The 21328-nt window shown below is 41.2% G+C and overlaps 1 protein-coding gene across 1 annotated transcript in view; it reads right to left on the minus strand.

Moving 5' to 3' along the window:
* Nucleotides 1-19674, minus strand: part of DNAH14 (dynein axonemal heavy chain 14) — a 320474-nt gene extending 300800 nt beyond the window's left edge. The window contains exons 1-3 of the mRNA XM_059145622.1: nucleotides 19599-19674; nucleotides 11278-11438; nucleotides 1746-1850 (exon numbers count right to left, since the gene is read on the minus strand). Of these exons, the coding sequence (XP_059001605.1) occupies nucleotides 1746-1850; nucleotides 11278-11438; nucleotides 19599-19630 (298 nt within the window). The 5' untranslated portion in view covers nucleotides 19631-19674. The remainder of the gene's footprint in view (nucleotides 1-1745; nucleotides 1851-11277; nucleotides 11439-19598) is intronic.
* Nucleotides 19675-21328: the final 1654 nt, after the last annotated feature.

The following is a 21328-nucleotide window of genomic DNA, read 5'->3' on the forward strand; positions in this document are numbered from 1 at the left end:
CACTAAAGTCTGGCCTTTATTTAAAGGGAGAGGAGTAAGGCTCTGGCTTTTGAAGGAAGGAGTGTCAAAACATATGTGACAAATTTTTAAACTCCCACAATGGACAAATATAAATGTAGACAATACATAAAACCATCCATGGGAAGGACAGTCGCCCATGTGAGTGTGACTGTCAGTTGGTCCTACTGTTAACTGTCGACAGGGAGCAGAGAGGGGAGCACTCTGGGCTACTCACTTTACTTGGGTACCTGCTCTCCACTGCCGTGTAACAGATTACTACAAACTGGGTGTTTGTTATCCCACAGTGTCCAGAGGTCCGATACCCAGCAAATTTTAGCTGGGTCCTCTGCATAGGGTCTCACAGGGCTGACATGAACATGCGGGCTGATGACGCCTCATCCGGAGACACTGGCTCCAAGCTCCCCTCGGTGCTGGCAGAACTCGTTTTCTTTGTGGCTGCATGACTGAGGTCCCGGTTTTCTGGCTAACAGTTGGCCCAGGTACCACGGTCGGCTACAGAAGTCTAGTTTGGGGTCCTTGCCCCAGGGCCCTCTCCACACATGGCCATCTTCCCCTTCAAAGACGCCAGCGTGGCATCTGCTACTTCTCTGGTCTCTTTTAAAGGCTCATCAGATGAGGGCAGGCTCACCCAGGAAAACCTCCTCTTACAACCTTATTACACCTCAGAAATGCCACACAGAATGACCTCGTCCAGGAGCAACACTCCCATTGCACTCGCAGCTGTGGCTCACACTCGCCAGGAGGGAAGGAGACAAGGCCTGTCAGTTTTGTGCCATTGGAGGCATTCATAATAGTGACTATCTTCTTTTCAGAAAAAGGAAGCCTGTTTAAATGAAGGGCCCAGAAGTCTACATTTCAATAGCTTTATGACTAGTCTGGCTTGGACCATGGTAAATCAGTGAAACATAGAAAAGTTTCCCTTTTCCTGTCAAACTTAAGATACTAATACAAATAAGAATTTCAGTTATATTATCATATGGTTTCACTTACTTGTGGAACATAAGGCACAGCATGGAGGACATTAGAAGAAGGAAGGGAAGATTGAAGGGGGGGAAAGTGGAGGGGGAGATGAATAATGAGAGACTATGGACTCTGAGAAACACACTAAGGGTTTTAGGGGGAGGGGCATGGGGAGGGGGTGAGCCTGGTGATGGGTATTAAGGAGGGAGAGCATGCACTGCATGGAGCACTGGGTGTTATACACAAACAATGAATCTTGGAACACTACCTCAAAAACTAATGATGTACTGAATGGTGACTAATGTAACATAATAAATAAATAAATAAGAATTTCAGGTATAAAGAAAGCACAACCTGGAAAACATGAGAAAAATCAGTTTAAATGAATTATTTATTTGGGGAGTTAAACCCTGTGTCAGAAAAAGATGCAAAAGAATTAAATACAATGATACCATAAAGTTTTGCTAAAAGGATAAAACAAAGCCATATAACTTTATTTAAATTCTATAACCATAACCTTCAGAATTGTTCTTAATTAAGAACATAGTCAATCTATGTTTTTCAATCTATCGATATTCTGGGTTTTCAATCTATTGATATTCTGGGTTTTCAAGAAGATTTAAAAAAAGCTAACAGTTCTCTAAGCAACCAAACACATAAAATTCAGTAAGACTCTTTCTTCTAAAGTCAGTGTCCTACTCAAACACATAAAACCACACAATTATCTGAAAGAAAATGTCATATCTTCCAAACAAGCTGTCTACCTGTTGTATCATAGGACACAAGCCTTTTCTTCTTAACTTTTGGACAAGGGTGAATCTGATCCTTTTTTGCCTTTGATTTCTCTTTCTTCTTAGGAGAAACTGGTTCTGAAGGATCTTGCTGAGTTCCAGTTTTTTGGAAGTAATCTGAAAATAAAAACATTATTAACTGAGTAACCAGCAAGAGCTATAAATAATACCACAGCCATTCTCCACACCAGGCCATACAGGGGATCATGACACAGTGTCAATTTTTAAGAGTACAGGCTCTGAGTCAGATGCCTTCATTCCAACCAGTTACAAGCTTTGCCACTCAGTGCTGTGATTTACTCTGCAAGTAGCCCATCAGCCTTTCTTTACCCACCTGTGAAATGGGGACTATTAGAGTGAGAACCTCATAGAGTGTTACAAGGATTAAGTTAGTTAATATGTTTAAAGCATATAGTCAGCGGCGCCTGGGTGGTTCAGTCAGTGAAGCGTCCACCTTTGGCTCAGGTCATGATCTCCAGGTCCTGAGATGGAGTTCTGCCTTAGGCTCTCTGCTCAGCGGGGACTCTGCTTCTCCCTCTGTCCCTCCCCCTGCTTGTGCTCACTCTCTCTGTCTCTCTCAAATGAATAAAATATATTTTTTTAAGATTTTATTTATTTATTTGACAGAGAGAGAGAGAGATCACAAGTCGGCGGAGAGTCAGGCAGAGAGAGAGAGAGAGAAGCAGGCTCCCGCTGAGCAAAGAGCCCGATGCGGGGCTCGATCCCAGGACACTGAGATCATGACCTGAGCCGAAGGCAGCGGCCCAATCCACTGAGCCACCCGGGCGCCCCATGAATAAAATATTTTTTAAAAAGCACACAGTAAGTACTTACAAAGATAAATATTAATTCTATCATTACAATAAATGTGAATTCTCGTGTGAAAAACATTAACAAAAGCTTTTTATCAGGGACGGCCTACTCTCCTCAGAGTACAGCCCCATCATTCTGGTGGCTGACTCTGGTGGCTGACACAACACCCCGCCCCACTCTCTAAACACCCTTTCATCTCTAGTGCGCTTCAACCAACCCCTCCCGAGATCATCCCCGAGAGCCCGTCATCACCAGCCTCTCCTTCCAGCCTGCTTGGCACTCCCGACATCACCATTTTTTTCTTGATGTCATTGGCACCTCCAGTTCACGGCCCCATGACTTTCTACCCATCACCCCTCTGCTTCTTTGCATCTTTCTTTTGATCCCCCTGAAATTATGTTGTCTTTCAATGACACTCTTGCCAGAGCCTCAACTCTCACTCTTGATCTCAACTCTGTGGCAGAACAGCAGCCCTGGAAGATGGCAGCTCTACGTGCTCAGTGTGCCTGTGTTTGCATACCTCAGAGCTATTACACAAAGGCCCAAATGGGAGTGGACTGAAATCGACTTTAATATTTCACAAATGGCCCCTGAACACTTACCATTTGCCTGGCTCCCTTGCTCTTCTGGCGTTGAACAGCTAGCTCAGATGCGCCTCAAACCCTAGCACCCTCACCTTCCCACCCCTCCACTTCGACGGATCTTCATGCCTACTACCAGGGCACGCAAAGGCATCGGACGGGAATTCCTTCAACGTGCTTGTGCTAAGTAAGCCAACGAACCCACCCCAGCAGCATCCTTTCCTCCTTCCCCTCCTGACTTCATTAGGGAGGTGTTTCTCCTCCCATCCAAATCAATCCTTTCCACCCTTGTTTGCAACCCAACCCCTCATGCCTACTCTACTAATTATTCCTCTTCCCCTTCGCATATCAAGCTCCCACCATCAAGCCTGAGTAGCCAGCAAGCCTCACCCATTCCTAGACCACATTTCCCTCTAGCTGGTGAATTCTATCTCGCCTTTCTTCACAGTCATACTTCTCAAAAGAGTTGCAGGTACTCACTATTCTATTTCTTCATCTGCTCCCACTTCCTAATCTAGTCTAGTTGAGTTTCAGACCTCCACTTAAATAGCACTCAAGTGACCATATAAATTCAATGGGGATTTTCAGTCCCCATTTGACTGAGTATTATTACTTTCGACTGCTCCTTCTTTTTGTAAAATTGAGATATAATTGACAAATAACATTATTAGTTTCAGCTATACGACATGGTATAATATTTGTACATATTGCAAAAAGATCATCACAACATTCCTCACATAGTTGCAATTTTTTGTGGTGAGAACTTTTAAGATTTACTGTCAGCAAATTTCAAATTTACAACACGCTATTGTTAACATTCTCCATGTTGTGCATCATGTCCCCATAATTTATAACTCCAAGTTTGTACACTTGACCACCTTCCCTCATTTTACCCACTCCCAACCCCTGCCTTGGGCAACCACCAACCTATTCTCTGTATTCATGAGTTTAGATTCCACATACAAGTGAGATCATATTGTATTTGTCTTTTGATGACTTGTTTCACTTGGCACAGTGCTGTCAAGGTCCATCTGTTTGTCACAAATGGCAACGGTTTCATTTTCTTATGGCTGAATAATCTTCCACTGTATATACGTATCACAGCTTCTTCATCTATCAATAGTTTATTTCTGTGTCTTGTAAATAATGAAGCAATGTAGCAATGAACATGGGGATGTAATGCATCTTTCTGAGTTGGGTGTTTTCATTTCTTTTAAATAAATATGAAGAAATGCAATTACAGGATCATATGGTATTTCTAATGTCTTGAGGAACCTCCATACTATTTTCTGTAGCAGCTGCTTCAACTTACATTCTCACCAACAGAGCATGAGGGTTCCCTATTCTCCACACTGTCCCCAACACTAACTATCTCTTCTCTTTTGAGATAGAGATAGTAGCCATCCTAGCCATCCTAACAGGTGTGAGGTTATAGCTCACTGTGGTTTTGATTTGCAATCCCCTGATAATTACCTGTTGGCTATCTGCATGTCTTTGGAAAAAAGTCTATTCAGGTCCTCTGCCCATTTTTAATTGGAGTTTTGGTTTTTTGGCTATTGAGTTGTAGAAGTTCTTTATGTATTTTGGATATGAACTCCTTATTAGATACATAATTTGCAAATATTCTTCTTCCATTTCATAGCCTTTTCATTTTGGTGTTTTCCTTCACTGTGTGGAATTTTTTTGGTTTGATGTAGTCCCATTTGCTTATATTTGCTTTTGTTGCCTTTGCTTTTAGTGTCAAATCCAAGAACAGATCACTGCCGAGACAAATATCCAGGATGTTTCCACCAGTGTTTTCTCTTAGGAGCTTCATGCTTTTAATGTATTGCTGAATTTGCTTTGCTAATATTTTACTGAAAATTTCTGCATGTTCATCGGGGATATTGGTCTGTAATCTTTTTCTGTGGCATCTTTGTCTGGTTTTGATATCGGGGTAATACTGACCTTGTAAACTGAGTTTGGAAGTGTTCTCTTATTTTGAGGAAGAATTTGAGAAGGATTATTATTAACTCTTCTTTGAATGTTTGGTAGAATTCACCATTGAAGCCAACTGGTCTGGACTTGTTTGTTGGGAGGTTTTTGATTACCCATTCAAATTCTTAATACTAATTATTCTGTTCAAATTTTCTAATTCTTCATGACAGCCTTGGTAGGTTGTACGTTTCTAGGAATTTATACATTTATTCTGGGTTATCCAATTTGTTGGTGCATAATTATTCATAGTGTCTCTTTGTCCCATGATATCTGCTATACCATCTCCTCTTTCATTTAAGTGTGTGTGTGTGTGTGTGAGAGATTCTTGCTAAAGGTCTGTCAACTTTATCTTTTCAAAGAACCATCTTTTAGTGACACTGATCTTTTCTATTGTCTTTTTAGTCTCTATTTCATTTATTTTTCTCTGATCTGTATTTTTTTTAAGACTTTATTTATTTATTTGACAGAGAGAGAGAGAGATCACAAGTAGGCAGAGAGAGGTGCGTGGAAGCAGGCTCCCTGCTGGGCAGAGAGCCTGATACAAGGCTCGAACCCAGGATCCTGAGATCATGACCTGAGCCAAAGGCAGAGGCTTAACCCACTGAGCCACCCAGATGCCCCTGATCTCTGTTCTTTCTTTCCTTCTACTAACCACTGGCTGGTTAGTAGAGATTTTTCTCATTTATAAAAATAGATGTGTGATGCTATGAACTTCTCTCTTCTAATCACTTTGCTTATCCTGTAAATTCTGGTATACCATATCTCCATTTTCATTTGTCTTAGGCATTTTAAAAAATTTCTCCTTTGATTTTTTTCTCTGGATCTTGGTTAGGTATTTGTGTGTTTAAGATTTTATTTGAGAGAGAGCATGCACAAGCAGGAGTGGCAGAGAGAGAGGGAGAAGCACCATGCGGTACTTGATCCTACGACCCTGGGACCATGATGCATTAACGCACTGAGCCACCAGGCACCCTAGCCCTTGGTTATTTAGTAGCATGTTGTTTAATCTCCACATTTGTGAATTTTCCATTTTTCTTTTTCTAACATTTCTAGTTTTGGGGTTTCTTTTTTTTCCCCCATTGTGGCAGAAAAGATCCTTGACATGATTTCAAACTGCTTAAATTTACTGAGACTTGTTTTGTGACCTGTTGTATGATCTATCCTGGTGAATGTCCATCCCACGAACACTTGAGAAGTTGTGTGTAGTCGACTGCTTTGGGATGAAATGTTCTACTACACCTGTTAAATCCATCTGGTCTCACATATTAAGACCAATGTTTCCTTATTGTTTTGGGGTTTTTTTTTTTTTTTTTTGGTTTGGTTTTTTCTGTCTGGATGACCTGTCCATTGATGTAAGTGCAATGTTGGAGTCCTCCACTGTTCCTGTCTTGTTATCAATTTCTTTTAGGTCTGTTAATCTGAATTTAGGTACCCCTATGTTGAGTTCAGATTTACAAATGTTATATCCTCTTGCTCGATTGGCCCCTTTATAATTATCATTAAATATTGACCTTCTTTGTGTCTTACTACATCTATCACAGCCGCAGCTTCTGGTTCCCATTTGTACGGAATCTTTTCCATCCTTTCACTTTAGTCTGTGTGTGTCTGTACGGCTTAAGTGAGACTCTCGTAAGCAGCATAGACAGAGGCCTGGTTTTGTTATTTTTAAGATTTTATTTATTTATTTGACAGAGAGAAACACAGCAAGAGAGGGAACACAAGCAGGGGGAGTGGGAGAGGGAGAAGCAGGCTCCCCGCCAAGCAGGGAGCCCAATGCGGAGCTCGATCCCAGTACCCTGGGGTCATGACCTGAGCCAAAGGCAGATGCCCAACGACTGAGCCACCCAGGCGCCCCAGGCCTGGTTTTTTAAAATCCATTGGGCCATTCTTTATCTTCTGTTTGGAGAATTAGTACATTTACACTTAAAATAATTAATGATAATTGATTTCTGGCTGTTTTATAATTCCCTTGTTCCTCTCTTCTTCTCTTTCCCTCTTCCTTTGTGATCTGATGGTTTTCCATACATCTCTCTCTCTTTTGTGTATCTATTATAGGTTTTCGCATTGTCCTAACAAGAGGCTCATATAAAACAACTTACAACAATCTATTTAAGTTGATAGCAGTGTAAGTTTTAATGCATTCTAAAACTCTACATTTTTACTCCTCCATCCCACATTTTATGTCCTTGATGTTCACAGTTCACATCTTTTTATCCTATGCATCTATTTAACGAAATTTTGTTTTTACAGTTCTTTTTACTACTTTTATCTTTTAACTTTCAAACTAGCATGTAAGTGATTAACCTCCCCCACCCCTTACATTATTCTCCCAGACTGTGGGTGCACCTCAGTTCGCTAGCTCTGCTCTGTACCCCGCGGGGAGAAGCAGCCTGTTAGAATGGTTTCTCCACTTGTAACAATTCAGCAGGACTCACATGTACAAACCCCCAACGTCACCAGAGCCAGGAGGTCAAAAGGCATCTTCCTAGGTGGCAGATGCAAAAATCAGGGTGCCAGACCAGTTCACAAACTCCCACCCCAGAAGATTCCAGTGACCCAGAATGAGGCAGAAGGAGAGCACCAAGATGGTGCCCACTGGGTTCTGTCCCCCGACAGCACCTTGGTAGGCTCGAGATGTCTTGGGGGACAGCATCTCGGTAGTGCCAAATAAGAAGCCTGTACTACAGGTTGAAGCTCCAGGACAAGCCAAAAGACCCCTTTCCCAGAAAGACTGGGGGTATGTTTCAGGCTGCTGTGTCTAGGCTGGGTCCTGGGTGGAGCCAATTAAGAACTCTTCCTCCACTTATTACAGGACTATGGGACCTGTGAGTGTAAGCCCTCTGGCCACCAGTCAAGCCACCTAGTGGTAACCCCAGGGTGGCAGCCACAAAATTCAGGGTGCCAAATAAGTGTACATGCTCCTTTTGGGGACATACCTGGAGAGAGGGAGAGGGTGAGGACAGCATCTGCCAGCCTCTGTTTTTAGACAGCATTTCAGTAGGCCCTTGAATGTGTGTTACATCAGATGCCTGACGCTCAGAGTAAAGCTTTAAGATAAGCAAATAGGCCTCGTTCACTGAAGGACTTAGTCGCCCACCCACCTCTGTGCTAGGCCCAGGGTGGCGAGACTGCACCAGCCCTTTAAGAACTGTTTCTCAGTTCAGTGTAGCCTTGTAGGTCTTGTGGATCAAAGCCCTTGGTTTCAAAGCTAACTGTTTTGGGAGTTCATTGCTAAGGCACAGGTCTTAAAAGTTGAGGTGCCCAATGTGGGGGTTCCAACTCTTTGCTCCTCAGGGAGCACCTCAGGATTGTGAGTTCCCTCCTGATTGTGGGTCGCTACACCACAGGTAGGGTTTATGGTGAGGTTGTGTCTTACCCTCTCCTACCCATTTTGATGTGGCTTTTTTCTTTATTCACCCCAAGGGTACGGTTCAATCAGCTAGTTTTGGGGTGTCTTCTCAAGGGAATTGTCACATATGTGGCTATAGATTTGGTGTGTCTGTGTGAAGAGGTGAATTCAGGATCCTTCTACATCACCATTTTGAACCAGGACCTACTCCTTCATTTTTGATACCATTTTTTACTCCAGCATCTCTGACAGCCCATAGCCATCTCTTGCTTGCCATCCTCTCTAGCCTGACTCTGACCATCCCCGTGTGTGCACTGCAGCCACCCTCCTCTCTCCAGGTCAGAGCTGCTGTAGTTCTGTGGCCATGATTTTGTGTCACTTCATACACTCTCCTTAGGCAGTCTCACTCGTGGCCATGCCTTAAGTTTCCACCCACATAATAACTCCAAATGCATCATCTCAGCCCTGGCTTCTCTGAGCCCCAAATACACACAGTCAACTGCTCCCTTGACATTTCCACTGGAATGGATGGAAGGTAGCTCAAATGCAACATGTCTCAAACTGAACCATGATCTGTCCCCAGACCCCACACACCCTGACCCTTCCTATCTCAGAGAATGGAACCACAATTCATTAACCAAACAACCCAGAAACCTAACTATCATCTTTGACACCATCTCTCTCTCTCCAACCCATCACCATAATTGATAATCCCACCTTCAGAATATCCAAAACCTCTTAACTGAGCTCCCTAAATCAATTCTTGTTTACTTCCAATCTATTATTTTTTTTTTAAGATTTATTTATTTATTTGACAGACAGAGATCACAAGTAGGCAGAGAGGCAGGCAGAGAGGGGTGGGGGGAAGTAGGCTCCCCACTGAGCAGAAAGCGTGATGTGGGGCTCTATCCCAGGACCCTGGGATCATGACCTGAGCTGAAGGCAGAGGTTTTAACCCACTGAGCCACCCAGGTGCTCCATCTTCCAATCTATTCTTAATCTATAGCCAGAGTGATCTCTGCAAAGCAGAAATCTGATCATGTTAACTCTTTGTGTAAGCCTTCCTGTGGCTTTTATCTTCACGGTATAACGCCCTGATCCTTAACAAAGCCAACGAGCCATTGCTCCGTCTGGCCCTTGTATTCCCATGCAGCCTTATATTCCTATCCAGCCTTTTATTTCTGGCCCTCTTTACTGAGAAAACAGAAGGGTCAGAGGACTTCTCCTTTCTACTTTGCTGGAAAGGAAGCTACCTCAGGCCTGCAAACACTTAACTAGAAGGCCCAGGCACTCCCTCTGTTTTAATCCGTCAGAGAAAAGAGTATCGCCCTACACATGCCAAAGTTCTTAGGCTCCTTCAGAAAATCAAACATACCCATATTCAGGCACAGACTAAAGACAATTACAGAAAGCACCTACATGCTCTGGGTATATACTTAATAAGAAATATAAGAAGAAATGTATTGTTATTTAAAATCATCAAGCTGTAGTCTAGCCCACAGAGGGAACACTAATTTTGGCAGTACCCAAAACACCTGAAAAGCAACAATATTTAAAGGTCAGAGGAATAAAGATCCATGAAAGAGACCAAAAGAGAGGAGACAGAAAAGTACAAAGAAAGCCAAGAGAGTAGTATCCTCAAGGTCAAGGGGAAAGAAAGGAAGGAAGGGGCTCCTGAGTTGGTTTATTCGAGACAGGTAAGCCTGCAGCAGGTTTGTGCACTGACAAAGAGCTGTTAGAATGGAAGACAACCCCACATTCCTGAGCACGTGGCAGAAAAGGAGCTCCAGAAGTGAGACAAGTACAGAAACGGGACTGGGGAGCTGCAGGTTACAGGTTTCCTTTTGATTCCTTCTATTTTTATTATTTTTATTATTATTTTTTTTAAGTAGGAAGCATAATCGAAGAGGAGAGGCTTATGGTTAAACTGTGACAGTGTAAAAAGACGCGGTGAGTAATGAGAGGCAAAGCTGAACGGAGGCATAAAAGGGCCCCAGGCAGTGTTGAGCACCCCCGCTCCCCAACCGCTGCTGGAGACCACGATTTGTGAAGAATAAACCCACAGAAGTGTGACAGTTTTCTGCAAAAAGGCTTACTAGTACGGGGTGGAGGCAGGCAAAATTGACAATTCTGCCAACCCAGGAGCAGAGGAGAGAAGTGGGAGGGGTTAAGGACGCTGCTAATAGGCTGCTGGAGGGAGAAGGGGGCCATGGAAGGAGACCAAAGCCCAACCTTCAGAAAATCGAGGAAAGGAAAGAGCTGGATAAAAAAGGAAGTGTGGTGAAAAACGGTTTTACATACTGCTGATGGTGCAGTTGGGACAGGTGGAGGGAAGGATGACAAACAGCAGGAGCCTGGGGAGGAGTAGCAGGATCCTGACAGATAAGCGCACAGAGGTCACAGACCAGCCAGAAGGCATCGGGGCCTTCAGGGAACGTGACCCAACTTTAGGGTCCTCACCTCACACAAACCCTGAGAAAGATGAGATGCGAAGAAGAGTGATGTGAACTCTAAGATGCTCCAGAAATGTCAGATACTCTTGGCGATGGGAACAATACCACTATTGTTATTTTATAGTGATGACCAGTATTAAATTACGGTCCCTTTAAGAGACAAGCTCTGTATCGGAAGATCTCACCAACGGTCCTGGTTAACGAAATTGGTAAAGCACCAAACCCTGTACTTTGAAAGTAGACTAGTATTGTAATGCAGCTCACTGATTTTTTAAGTTAATGCCATGACAACTTCCTTCCATGTTCATAAAAGAAAACATAGATTGGCTTGCCTGGATAGTAGTAATCTTGATAGAGTTCAGTTTCCTCTGACGTCAGGGCAGAAAGCGTTCTGAGTGTTTGGTATTTCGAGGTTTCTTTTTCTGCTGCTTTAGCTGGTTGATATTCTGACGGTGTGACATCTTTATATTCTTGCCTTTCTTGTTTCTGAAGTCTAGTATGACAAAGAAAGTAAGATGCTATGGTCAACAGCCTCTAGGACTTAATTTTAAATCTTTATACTGTACTTTACAATACAATATCTATCCTTCCAAACAATTTTTTTAAAGATTTTATTTATTTATTTGAGAGAGAGAAAGAACACAAGCAGGGGAGCCCTAGAGGGAGAGAAAGAAGCAGGGTCCCTGCCGAGCAGGGAGCACGATGTGGGCCTCAATCCCAGGACTCCAGGATCATGACCTGAGCTGAAGGCAGACACTTCCACTGAGGCACCCCTTTCAAACAATTTTTGATACACATTTTAAAAAGTAGCTCTGAGGGCACCTGGGGGGACTCATTCAGTTAAGCGAATGACTCTTGATCTGAGGTCAGGTCTTTATCAGGGTTGTGAGTTCAAGCACCACCCTGGGCTCCATGCTGGGTGTGGAGCCTACTTAAAAGTTAAGAAATTTTTTAAAGTAAATAAATAAATAATAAAAAAATATAGAAAGCATATCTGAAACAAGGAGAGTCTAGAGAAATGTAAAAGAGGTCTGATATTGTCATGGCTGGAAAGGACTTAAGAATCGTCATCTAACTTAAAAGAAGGAAGAAATATAAACCAATTCGCAGCAGTGTGAGGTCAAATAGTTTTTGAAGTTCTGTACTCACATATTACCTTTCCTTATAAAACCAATACCAACAACAACCCTTACCAAGACTAAAACCAAAACCTTTTCACGATACATTAGCCAACTGCCTATTTGTAAATGTTTAAAAAAACCCTTTCCATAAGAACAGAATCCACAATCAGTGCCTACAGCTGACTTACGTGGCAGAGCACATTTTTGCAAGGTGGAGGAAATGCAGGGCTCCTAAGAGCCTCATGTGCCACTCAGTGGGCAAAACTCCCCACTGGTGTATTAAACGAAAATATGTAATCACATGAATAAGGAGGCAAACTTTCTCTTCAAAGGCAGAGCACAACTTCTTCACACTTGCTCGTGGATACCGGTATCAGGTATTTCTTAAATCTTTCTCCCTGGAGCGCTCTGAGTCCCTTTTGGTTTATAAACACCTTGAACAGTTTCCTCTTCACTGAAATGTCTAATCCACATCCTTTCTTTTTTTAATAATGAATTATATATTATTTTCTTAACAATGTTTAGGATTTCTTTTCACATTTTTTATAGTAATCTTTTGTCATTTTACATGTACTAAAAATCTCTTCCGGTTTGGGCTCAACTTTTCATATTCTTGATGAAGTCTTCATAAATCTAAGTTCTTACTTTAATATAACCTAATTTATCTATCTTTGCATCTCCAATTTGTGTTTACTTTTAAGAAATCTGTCCTTACTCCAATATTAACAAAATTCTTTTCACTTTTACCAAATAGTTTACAAGTTTTGTCTTTTGCAAGTCTTACACTTCATCCTTGAGTCTGGGCTATGATGTGAGGAGCAGATCCAATTCTCCCCGCCCCCACCCCATAAGGATATGCAATTGTCACCACACATTACTAACACCCCTACCTTTTCTTCCCTGACCTGTAACTCCAGATATACAATTATATACAAGTCTGCATCACTCCAAATGTATACAATTATCTACCCCTGGTTCTTTATTTTTGTCTATCCTTGTTTTTCTGTCCCATTGCTTTAATTGCTAGAGTTGTCATAGCTATAAGTTCATGCCTTCAAATTTCTTTTTCTTAAAGAGTGCTTACATATCTTTGGCCTTTTGCTTTTCCATATAAATTTTGTTGCATTCTCAATTAAATTTTGTAATCTTCTCTACAAAGATCATACTGATGCCTTTTCCTAGGTACTGGATTTTTTATTATTATACTATACACTACCATTATTACAAATGGTAGTGATGGTTAAAATTAAATTTTCAATCTACTGCTGGACTATAGGAATAAAATTCACTTATGCTGATTTTAATCTAGAAGTCTTGCTAAATTAAATTCAATTATTAATTATAAAACAATTATTTTGTACTTTTATTACTAGACATCATATAAATGATTATGGTTTTTCTTTTTCAAAACTTCCAGCTTTCATTTCTTTTTATCTATTTTTTTCTTGCTTACTGCTTTAGGACCTTTAATAGGATGTCACACAGAAGTGGCAATAACAAGTATCCTGGCCACTTTTCTCAACATAAGAGGAACACTTTTAACACTTGCCCATTAAAAATATTTGCTTCAAAATCTAATTTGTCTGATATGAGAATCTCTACCCTGGCCTTCTTTTGAGGCCCACTGGCATGAAAGATGCTTCTCCATTCCTTCACTTTCAATCTGGGTGTATCTTTAGGTTCGAAATGGGTCTCTTGTAGACAACATATGGATGGGTCCTGTCGTTTTATCCAGTCTGCAACCCTGTGCCGTTTTATGGGCGCATTTAGGCCATTCACATTGAGGATGATTATTGATAGATACGTTTTTATTGACATCGTGTTACCTTTGAAGTCTTTCTTTCTGTAGATTGTCTCTATTTTTCTGTTCAATGCTATTCTTAAGATTTTTCCTCTTTTATAGAACCCCCCTTAATATTTCCTGCAGTATCAGCTTGGTCGCCTAGTCTTTGAAGCCTTGCCGGTCTTGCCATCCATTTTGAATGTCAGTCTTGCTGGATAAAATATTCTTGGCTGCATGTTCTTCTCATTCAGCGCCCTGACTATATCTTACCAGCCCTTTCTGGCTTGCCAGGTCTCTGTGGAGAGGTCTGATGTTATTCTGATGGGCTTTCCTCTGTACGTAAGAATCTTCTTTGTCCTAGCTGCTTTCAAGAGGTTCTGTCTACAATTATAATTCTTCATTCTTACTATTAGGTGTCTCAAGGACTTTTGAGAATCTGTAATCTTGGGGGGAAACCGTTCGGCCTCTAGTACATGAATGCTGGTTCCATTCACGAGATTCAGAAAATTTTCATGAAAAACTTGTTCCACTATATCTTCTAGACTTCTTTCTTTCTCCTCCCCTTCAGGGATTCCAATAATTCTGGCGTTGGAACGTTTCATGGCATCATTTATTTCCCTGATTCTGTTTTCATGGCTTCTAAGCTGTTTGTTCCAGGCTTCCTCCTGATCCTTTCTCTCTATCTGTTTGTCCTCCAGATCACTAATTCTATCTTCTGTCTCAGTTACTCTAGCTTTGAGAGAATTTGATTAGATTGGAACTCATTGAGAGCATTGTGAAGCTCATCCCTGGTAGCTTTCAGCTCTTCCCTAATATTGAAAACATGATCTCTGGTCATTTTCAGTTCAGCCCTAATTAATTCCATTTGGTCATCCATGGCTTTCTCCAACCTAGCTATTGCTTGGATAATTGTTAGCCTGAATTCCCTTTCCGACATATTGTCTATGTTGATAGCCGTTAGCTCTGTTGCAGAAGGTCCATCCTCTGTATTTTTCTTCTGTTGGGCATTCCTCCTCCTAGTCATTTTGGTGAGAGATGGCTAAACGGGTGTAGCTGGATGTATCGACCATGGTGCAGTCAAGGTGCACCCTGGAACGCTTCTGAGCAATCAGGGTTCCCCACCCAAATGAGAGGAAAAAGAAAAGAAAAAGAAAAAAAGAGAGAGGTAGAGAGACAGGAAGGAAAGGTGAGATAAAAGAGAAGTTTCAGCCCAAATGGGCCCCAAGGTAAGATTTATGAAGTATACAAACAAAAACAGACAAACAAAAAGACTGATAATAGTATATGACGAGAAAAAAATATATATATATGCAAATAAAGGAAAAACCTTGTCAAAAAGAACCCCAAGTGTAAGATTTATATACTATCAGGACAAACACAAAAACGCAGAAATACTGGTGGAAGAAAAAGATGGGAGAGTGGTTGTAAATTCTCAGTGTGGGTGAGGAAGGTTGTTTTGATTCTTCCTGGATGTACCTTGATATCTTTGTTAAAGGACTCAACTTTCCTAAGATAAAGGGGGATTAGGAATTGGTGGCCATGGTTGCCAAACTGTGGAAAGAACCAAGATGCCTTTCAATGGACGAATGGATAAGGAAGATGTGGTCCATATACACTATGGAGCATTATGCCTCCATCAGAAAGGACGAATACCCAACTTTTGTAGCAACATGGATGGGACTGGAAGAGATTATGCTGAGTGAAATAAGTCAAGCAGAGAGAGTCAATTATCATATGGTTTCACTTATTTGTGGAGCATAACAAATAGCATGGAGGACATGGGGAGATAGAGAGGAGAAGGGAGTTGGGGGAAATTGGAAGGGGAGGTGAACCATGAGAGACTATGGACTCTGAAAAACAATCTGAGGGTTCTGAAGGGGTGGGGGGTGGGAGGTCGGGGTACCAGGTGGTGGGTATTATAGAGGGCACGGATTGCATGGAGCACTGGGTGTGGTACAAAAACAATGAATACTGTTATGCTGAAAGTAAATTTAAAAAAATAAATAAAATTTAAAAAATATTTGCTTCAGGGGCGCCTGGGTGGCTCAGTGGGTTAAACCTCTGCCTTTGGCTCAGGTCATGATCTCAGGGCCCTGGGATGGAGCACCGCATCTCTGCTCAGCAGGAAGTCTGCTTCCCTGTCTCTCTCTCTCTGCCTGCCTCTCTGACCACTTATGATTTCTCTCTGTCAAATAAATAAATAAAATCTTTTTAAAAAAATTGCTTCAGAATGTAAAAATAAATAAATAAATACATACATTTGCTTCAGGTTTTTGGCAAATGCCTTTCATCATGTAGTTTGCTAAAGGTTTTTAATCATAAAGAGATAATTTTATCAAATACTTTCTTCCTTTAATCTATTAATGGTAACTGATATTGATGCATTTTCCAATGTTGAACTAACCTCACAGGTTTTAGACAAGCTGCTCAATCTGATCTTGGTGTATCATCCAATTTGATATGCTACTATAACCTGCAGGTTAGCATTTTATTTCGAGTTTTCTGTTTCTAAGAATGTAAATGAAACTGACTTAAAAGATTGTATAAACAGGGGTGCTGGGTGGCATAGTGGGTTGGGTGTCCTGACTCTTGGTTTCCACTCAGGCTGAGTCCTCAAGGCCATGAGATCGAGCCCACCTCAGCTCCGAGCTCAGCACTGGGTCTGCTTAAGTTTTCCTCTCTGCCTCTTCCCTTTCTGCCTCCTTTTGCCCCTCCCCTCCATGTGCATGCATGATTTAGGCACTATTTTCTCTTCTTCTGTTCTGTGGAAGAAGTTGTATAAGATTGGAATTCTCCATTTCTTGAGTTTCTTTTAAAACTCATAACCTGGTAGAAACTCAGAAACTCTGGAAACCTGCCTGAGCCTAGTATGTGTGGTGGTGGTGGTGGTGGTGGTGGTGGTGGTGGTGGGGAGTTGGGAAGGTGGTCATGATTCATAATTACAAATTCGACAATTTTAGTGGATGAAAAGGAATGAAATCTTGCCCTTTGCAATGATGTGGCTGGAACCAGAGAGTACTGTACTAAGCAAAATAAGTCAGAGAAAAACAAATACCATATGATTTCACTCATATGTGGAATTAAGAAATAATTAAGAAATAAATCAAATGAGCAAAAGGGATCAAAAATGAGAGAGAGCCAAATCAAGAAACAGACTCTTAACACTGATGGTACCAGAGGGGTGGGGGTCAGGGGGGCTGGGCAGACAGGTGATGGGGATAAAGCACTGTGTCCCATGGAGGTGCCGAACCTGAAACAACTCTAACACTGTATGCCAACTAACTAGAATTTAAATAAAAACAGCAAAGTTCCCCTTGCCTATTACTTATTGAGCCTATTTTATTCATATTTTTCTTAAAACTTCTACATTTTGTTTCAGACTAATTGCCATGAAAGAGTTAATTTTCTCAAAAAAAAAAAAAAAGAGTTAATTTTCTCATCTCTTTAACTGCAGATGGCTCTGCTCTGAGGGACTCCCATTCTGGCCTCCTGAGTAGTGCTCACAGACCCACTGCCCTGCCCTCCTGCGCATACAAAGAGAGCACATGCTAAGCGGACAGTCCCTGGGTGACTCTCTTTTTCCTGCTCTGGTCTGTCAAAGATTTGCCAATGTGATTGACAGCTGTTGCTTTTCCTGATTTTCTCTCTCTTTGATTTCTATTTTCTTAGTTTTTGATACTCTTTATCTTCTTCCCTCGATTTTCTTTTGGCTTATTCTGTTCAATTTTTCCCCTTAACTTCTTAAAATGGATCATTACCTCATTAATTTTTCAGCCTATCTTACTAATGTAAGCTGTAGGACTATAAACTCTCCACACAACAGAACAGGCACCACCACACCACCTCAGCATTAGTGGGCCAGGTTCAGCAACTACCTCTCTTCCTTGTTTCTGGCTTTTCTAGACTTAGTTCTACTTTGTTTCCTCCTGGGTGGGGGTGGGGGAGCGTTTCAGAAATGTTTGTTTGTCAGACATCATGTTTCATTTCCAAACCAAAGAGTGGTTTTCCTAGTTAATCTCTTGTAATTGATGTCTACAGTGATCAAGGAGTATGTGATCTATTGAGATGTCTTGAGAATTTGTTTAAACAAGTTTTATGGTCTCAAATGGTGAAGTCTTGTAATTGTTCCCTGTGACCCAGAAGATAATATGGAAGCATCTTTCTTCTTTCATCTGTTGGTAACTTTTTGCTTCCGAAGATGTTTCCACACATGCATTTAATCCAGTCTGACATTTTTTAAAAAACCAAAAGTCGAAGTCTAGCCCATTTGCATTTACTGTGATTACAGGCGTTTTTGGAATTTATTTCTATCCTATTTTTGTCTCCTAACATAAACCTTTTCTTATCTTTACTCTCATACCTTCTATACCTTTCCCTTTTCCCTTGTGGAAAACTTCATCAGCTTTATCTTTCACCTATTCTATCTCCATTTCTGCTATTATATATTTAATTTCCAAAAGCTATTTTTTTTTCTCCAAATGTCCCCTATTTTTTATTCTCTTAAAGCTATTTTCTTTGGTCACCTGACAATCCAGGATAGACCTGTGCTGGTTGTTACTGAACATTTATTCTCCCTGTAGGGTCTGTTTTCTCCAGGTTTCTGTGATTTGAGTTTCCATCAAGCTATAAGCTTTCCTCAAATGATCATGGGTCATCTATTCGTATTTAAGAATCATCACTGAGACAGCAATGAGACCACTCTTCATGCACTGACAGGAATCTGCCAACTGACAGATTTCACTGTGGGGTAATGCTTAGTTGAGGTTTTCCCAACTGGCTTTTCAGCACCCTGGCCAGTTTCCCAGGGTACAACGTGCTTAGATTTTGGCTGTGAGCTTCCTCAAAGTCCAGCAGAAGAAGAATACTAAGGTCCCCTATGATCTGGGTACAATAATGGGTGTGATACTCTCACTGTGTCTGGTGCCCCTGCATCCTGGACGTCTTCTGCTGGAATGAAGGAAGGAACACTCTCTTGGCTGAGAGAGGTTAAGGAAGGGGATCTGTGCTCTTAAGCACTGCTCCTATGAACTTCCAGGTTACTGCTTTTGCTGCTGCTGCCACCTGGCGAGGATCCTTCCAGGCGGGGGTGTGGGGACAGCAGGCAAGAAGCAGCTGCCTTTGGGCTTCACCTCTGCCACCTTAGGTTTGTACTGTTTGCTCTGCAAAATTAGTGATCACTTATCCTTCCATTTCTGAGCTTCCAAAAAGACACTGGCAGTTCTTTTGTCTTTTGTGCTTTTTGTCTCTTCTCACCTTCTCTTGTGGATTTATTCTTTTTGATCATTTGATAGGATTTCAGAAAGGAGAGCAGTAAGAGCATAAGTTCAACCCATCAGACTTATTAGAAGTCAAGTTTCTTCAAGAACTTCCTCACTCCATTATACTCTTCCTGAGTGGACACTGATCCACCAAGACGAATGTGAAAAAGGAAGCAAGCATATGAATCTCTCTAACCTCTTCTCCATCTGCCCACACCTACCACCTTTGGCCCTTCTGGGGTCTCCCAGCTCTTGGTTAGCTTCTCATTTTCAGCAACTTCCTTCTCATCTTTTTGGTATATCCAAGACTGCTCTGGGGGAATGAGCTGCTGTTAATCTGCCTATCTTACCAGGAATGCCTCCCTAAGTTTGCTAAACTCCGGCTCCCTCATCCATTCCTCACAAGACACTGTCCATTCTTTATTGTCAGAATGGCTTACCACTATTATCACATGTTGTTGAAATTTTAGTTTTATTAGATTTTATCTTACCTTTCTTTTGTGTTGCTTTTCTCCTTGTCCATATCTTGATTTATTGTCGTCAAATCAACTGGTATATTTTTGGTATTTTTTTCCTAGACAGAACTATGAGGTAACAGGCTGTAAGAAATATGTTCACGTTACTTTTTAAACATAAAAGATGCTTTCACAACTGTGACTGTCAGTTTCAAAACTGCAAAAAAGTTGGTTCTCAACTTCCCACTAGGCTTAATTGAATATCCCATCACCTTCAAGTGTTTCCGCCATATAGTGTGATTCCCAGACCCTTCACTATGCTAGTTACTCTTCCCAGGGCAGGCTCTGTACTATCTACCTCCATCTCTAAGGCAAGGTTTTCCTTCTTACTTGATGGGTTCATGTACATACAATTCTAATTTACCTTAAATTCTATATTGAAGAGAATGCTAAGTTTTAAGATCCTCTCCTTAAGGAAAATCATCAGAAAGAATGTAGGGAAGTCAATGGAACTGGTGGCTTAAGGTGTTAAACGTATTTCATCATTCACTAAGTACTAAAAGTCCATATCCATATGCTACTAGCATTCTTCAGACAGAACAGAAGGGAGTAGGTTTTGAAATATGAAAAAGAAGAGTTCTCTTTCTGATTTCTGAGGGAACTCTAGCCTCCAAATAAAGAAAATGCACTGCACAGGCATGGAACTATACTCTAACTAAAGAAGCCAAGATGTAGCCTAGAATCAATGTAGGGTAGAAAAAGCTTTAATTGTCAAGTCAATAGCATCAGACAAATCAAATATGACAGACTAAAATGGGCCAGAGGCAAGAGGAGTTCTTACTGGAATAGAAATGATAGAAATTTCCACATCAGAAATGAAGCCAACAACTACACTATCAATGCAGGACTGGTCTATCTGGTGGTGAGACTCAGGGTGTAGAAAGGGTCCTGATCAGATCCAAAGAGCATCAAGAATGGCCACAGAAGGATTATTTACTACAGCCAGGAACAGAAGGCTACAACTCTGGGGCCCACACTTGAGACAGGGTTCAGATCCAAGGAACATTCTCCCTACATTCAAAAGCAACCCTGAATCAAACTCATTCTGGATTTACAACAGACTGGAGGTCAGCAGAATTATTCTTAAAAAAGGCCAAAAAGAGTAAATATTTTAGGCCTATGGGCCAGAGGACAAAAATCAAACATATTACACATTATTCATGCAGTGAGAGAAAATGGATTTCCACAAATGTTTTATTGATAAAATTCAATATGAAAACAGTTGAATACAATTTTTAAAAATATTCCTACTTAAATGTTCCTATCAATGAAGAACACAGATTTCTTTTGAGAAGGGTAACATGTTACATATTGGGATTCAAGGTTAATGTTTTCCATCATCAAATTACTTGCCATTGTTCCTTTATAAAAACCATTCTTATCTTGCAGACCTAGAAAAGCAGGTCACAGCCCAGATCCGACCCATGGACCACATCATATGCCAGCCCCTATGAGACTGTACATGTCAATTGCAACATCTACTTTAACTCTGGAGTAGCTTGTATTTGCATGCTAACAGCATACCACCAAACATTCCCATCCCCCAAAAAAGAGAAGTTTGATCTCACTATTAATCAAATAGTATAAAAAAACCAAGTGAACTATTCTTTTTTCCTATGAGACAAGCGAAAAAATCACGTTAACCTCACACTTCTTCACAGCAACACTCAAATGCCAGAACATTTCCTCAGGAGAAAAGAGTGGCT

The sequence above is a fragment of the Mustela lutreola genome, chromosome 14, assembly GCF_030435805.1.
Source record: "Mustela lutreola isolate mMusLut2 chromosome 14, mMusLut2.pri, whole genome shotgun sequence".
Classification (NCBI taxonomy): domain Eukaryota; kingdom Metazoa; phylum Chordata; class Mammalia; order Carnivora; family Mustelidae; genus Mustela; species Mustela lutreola.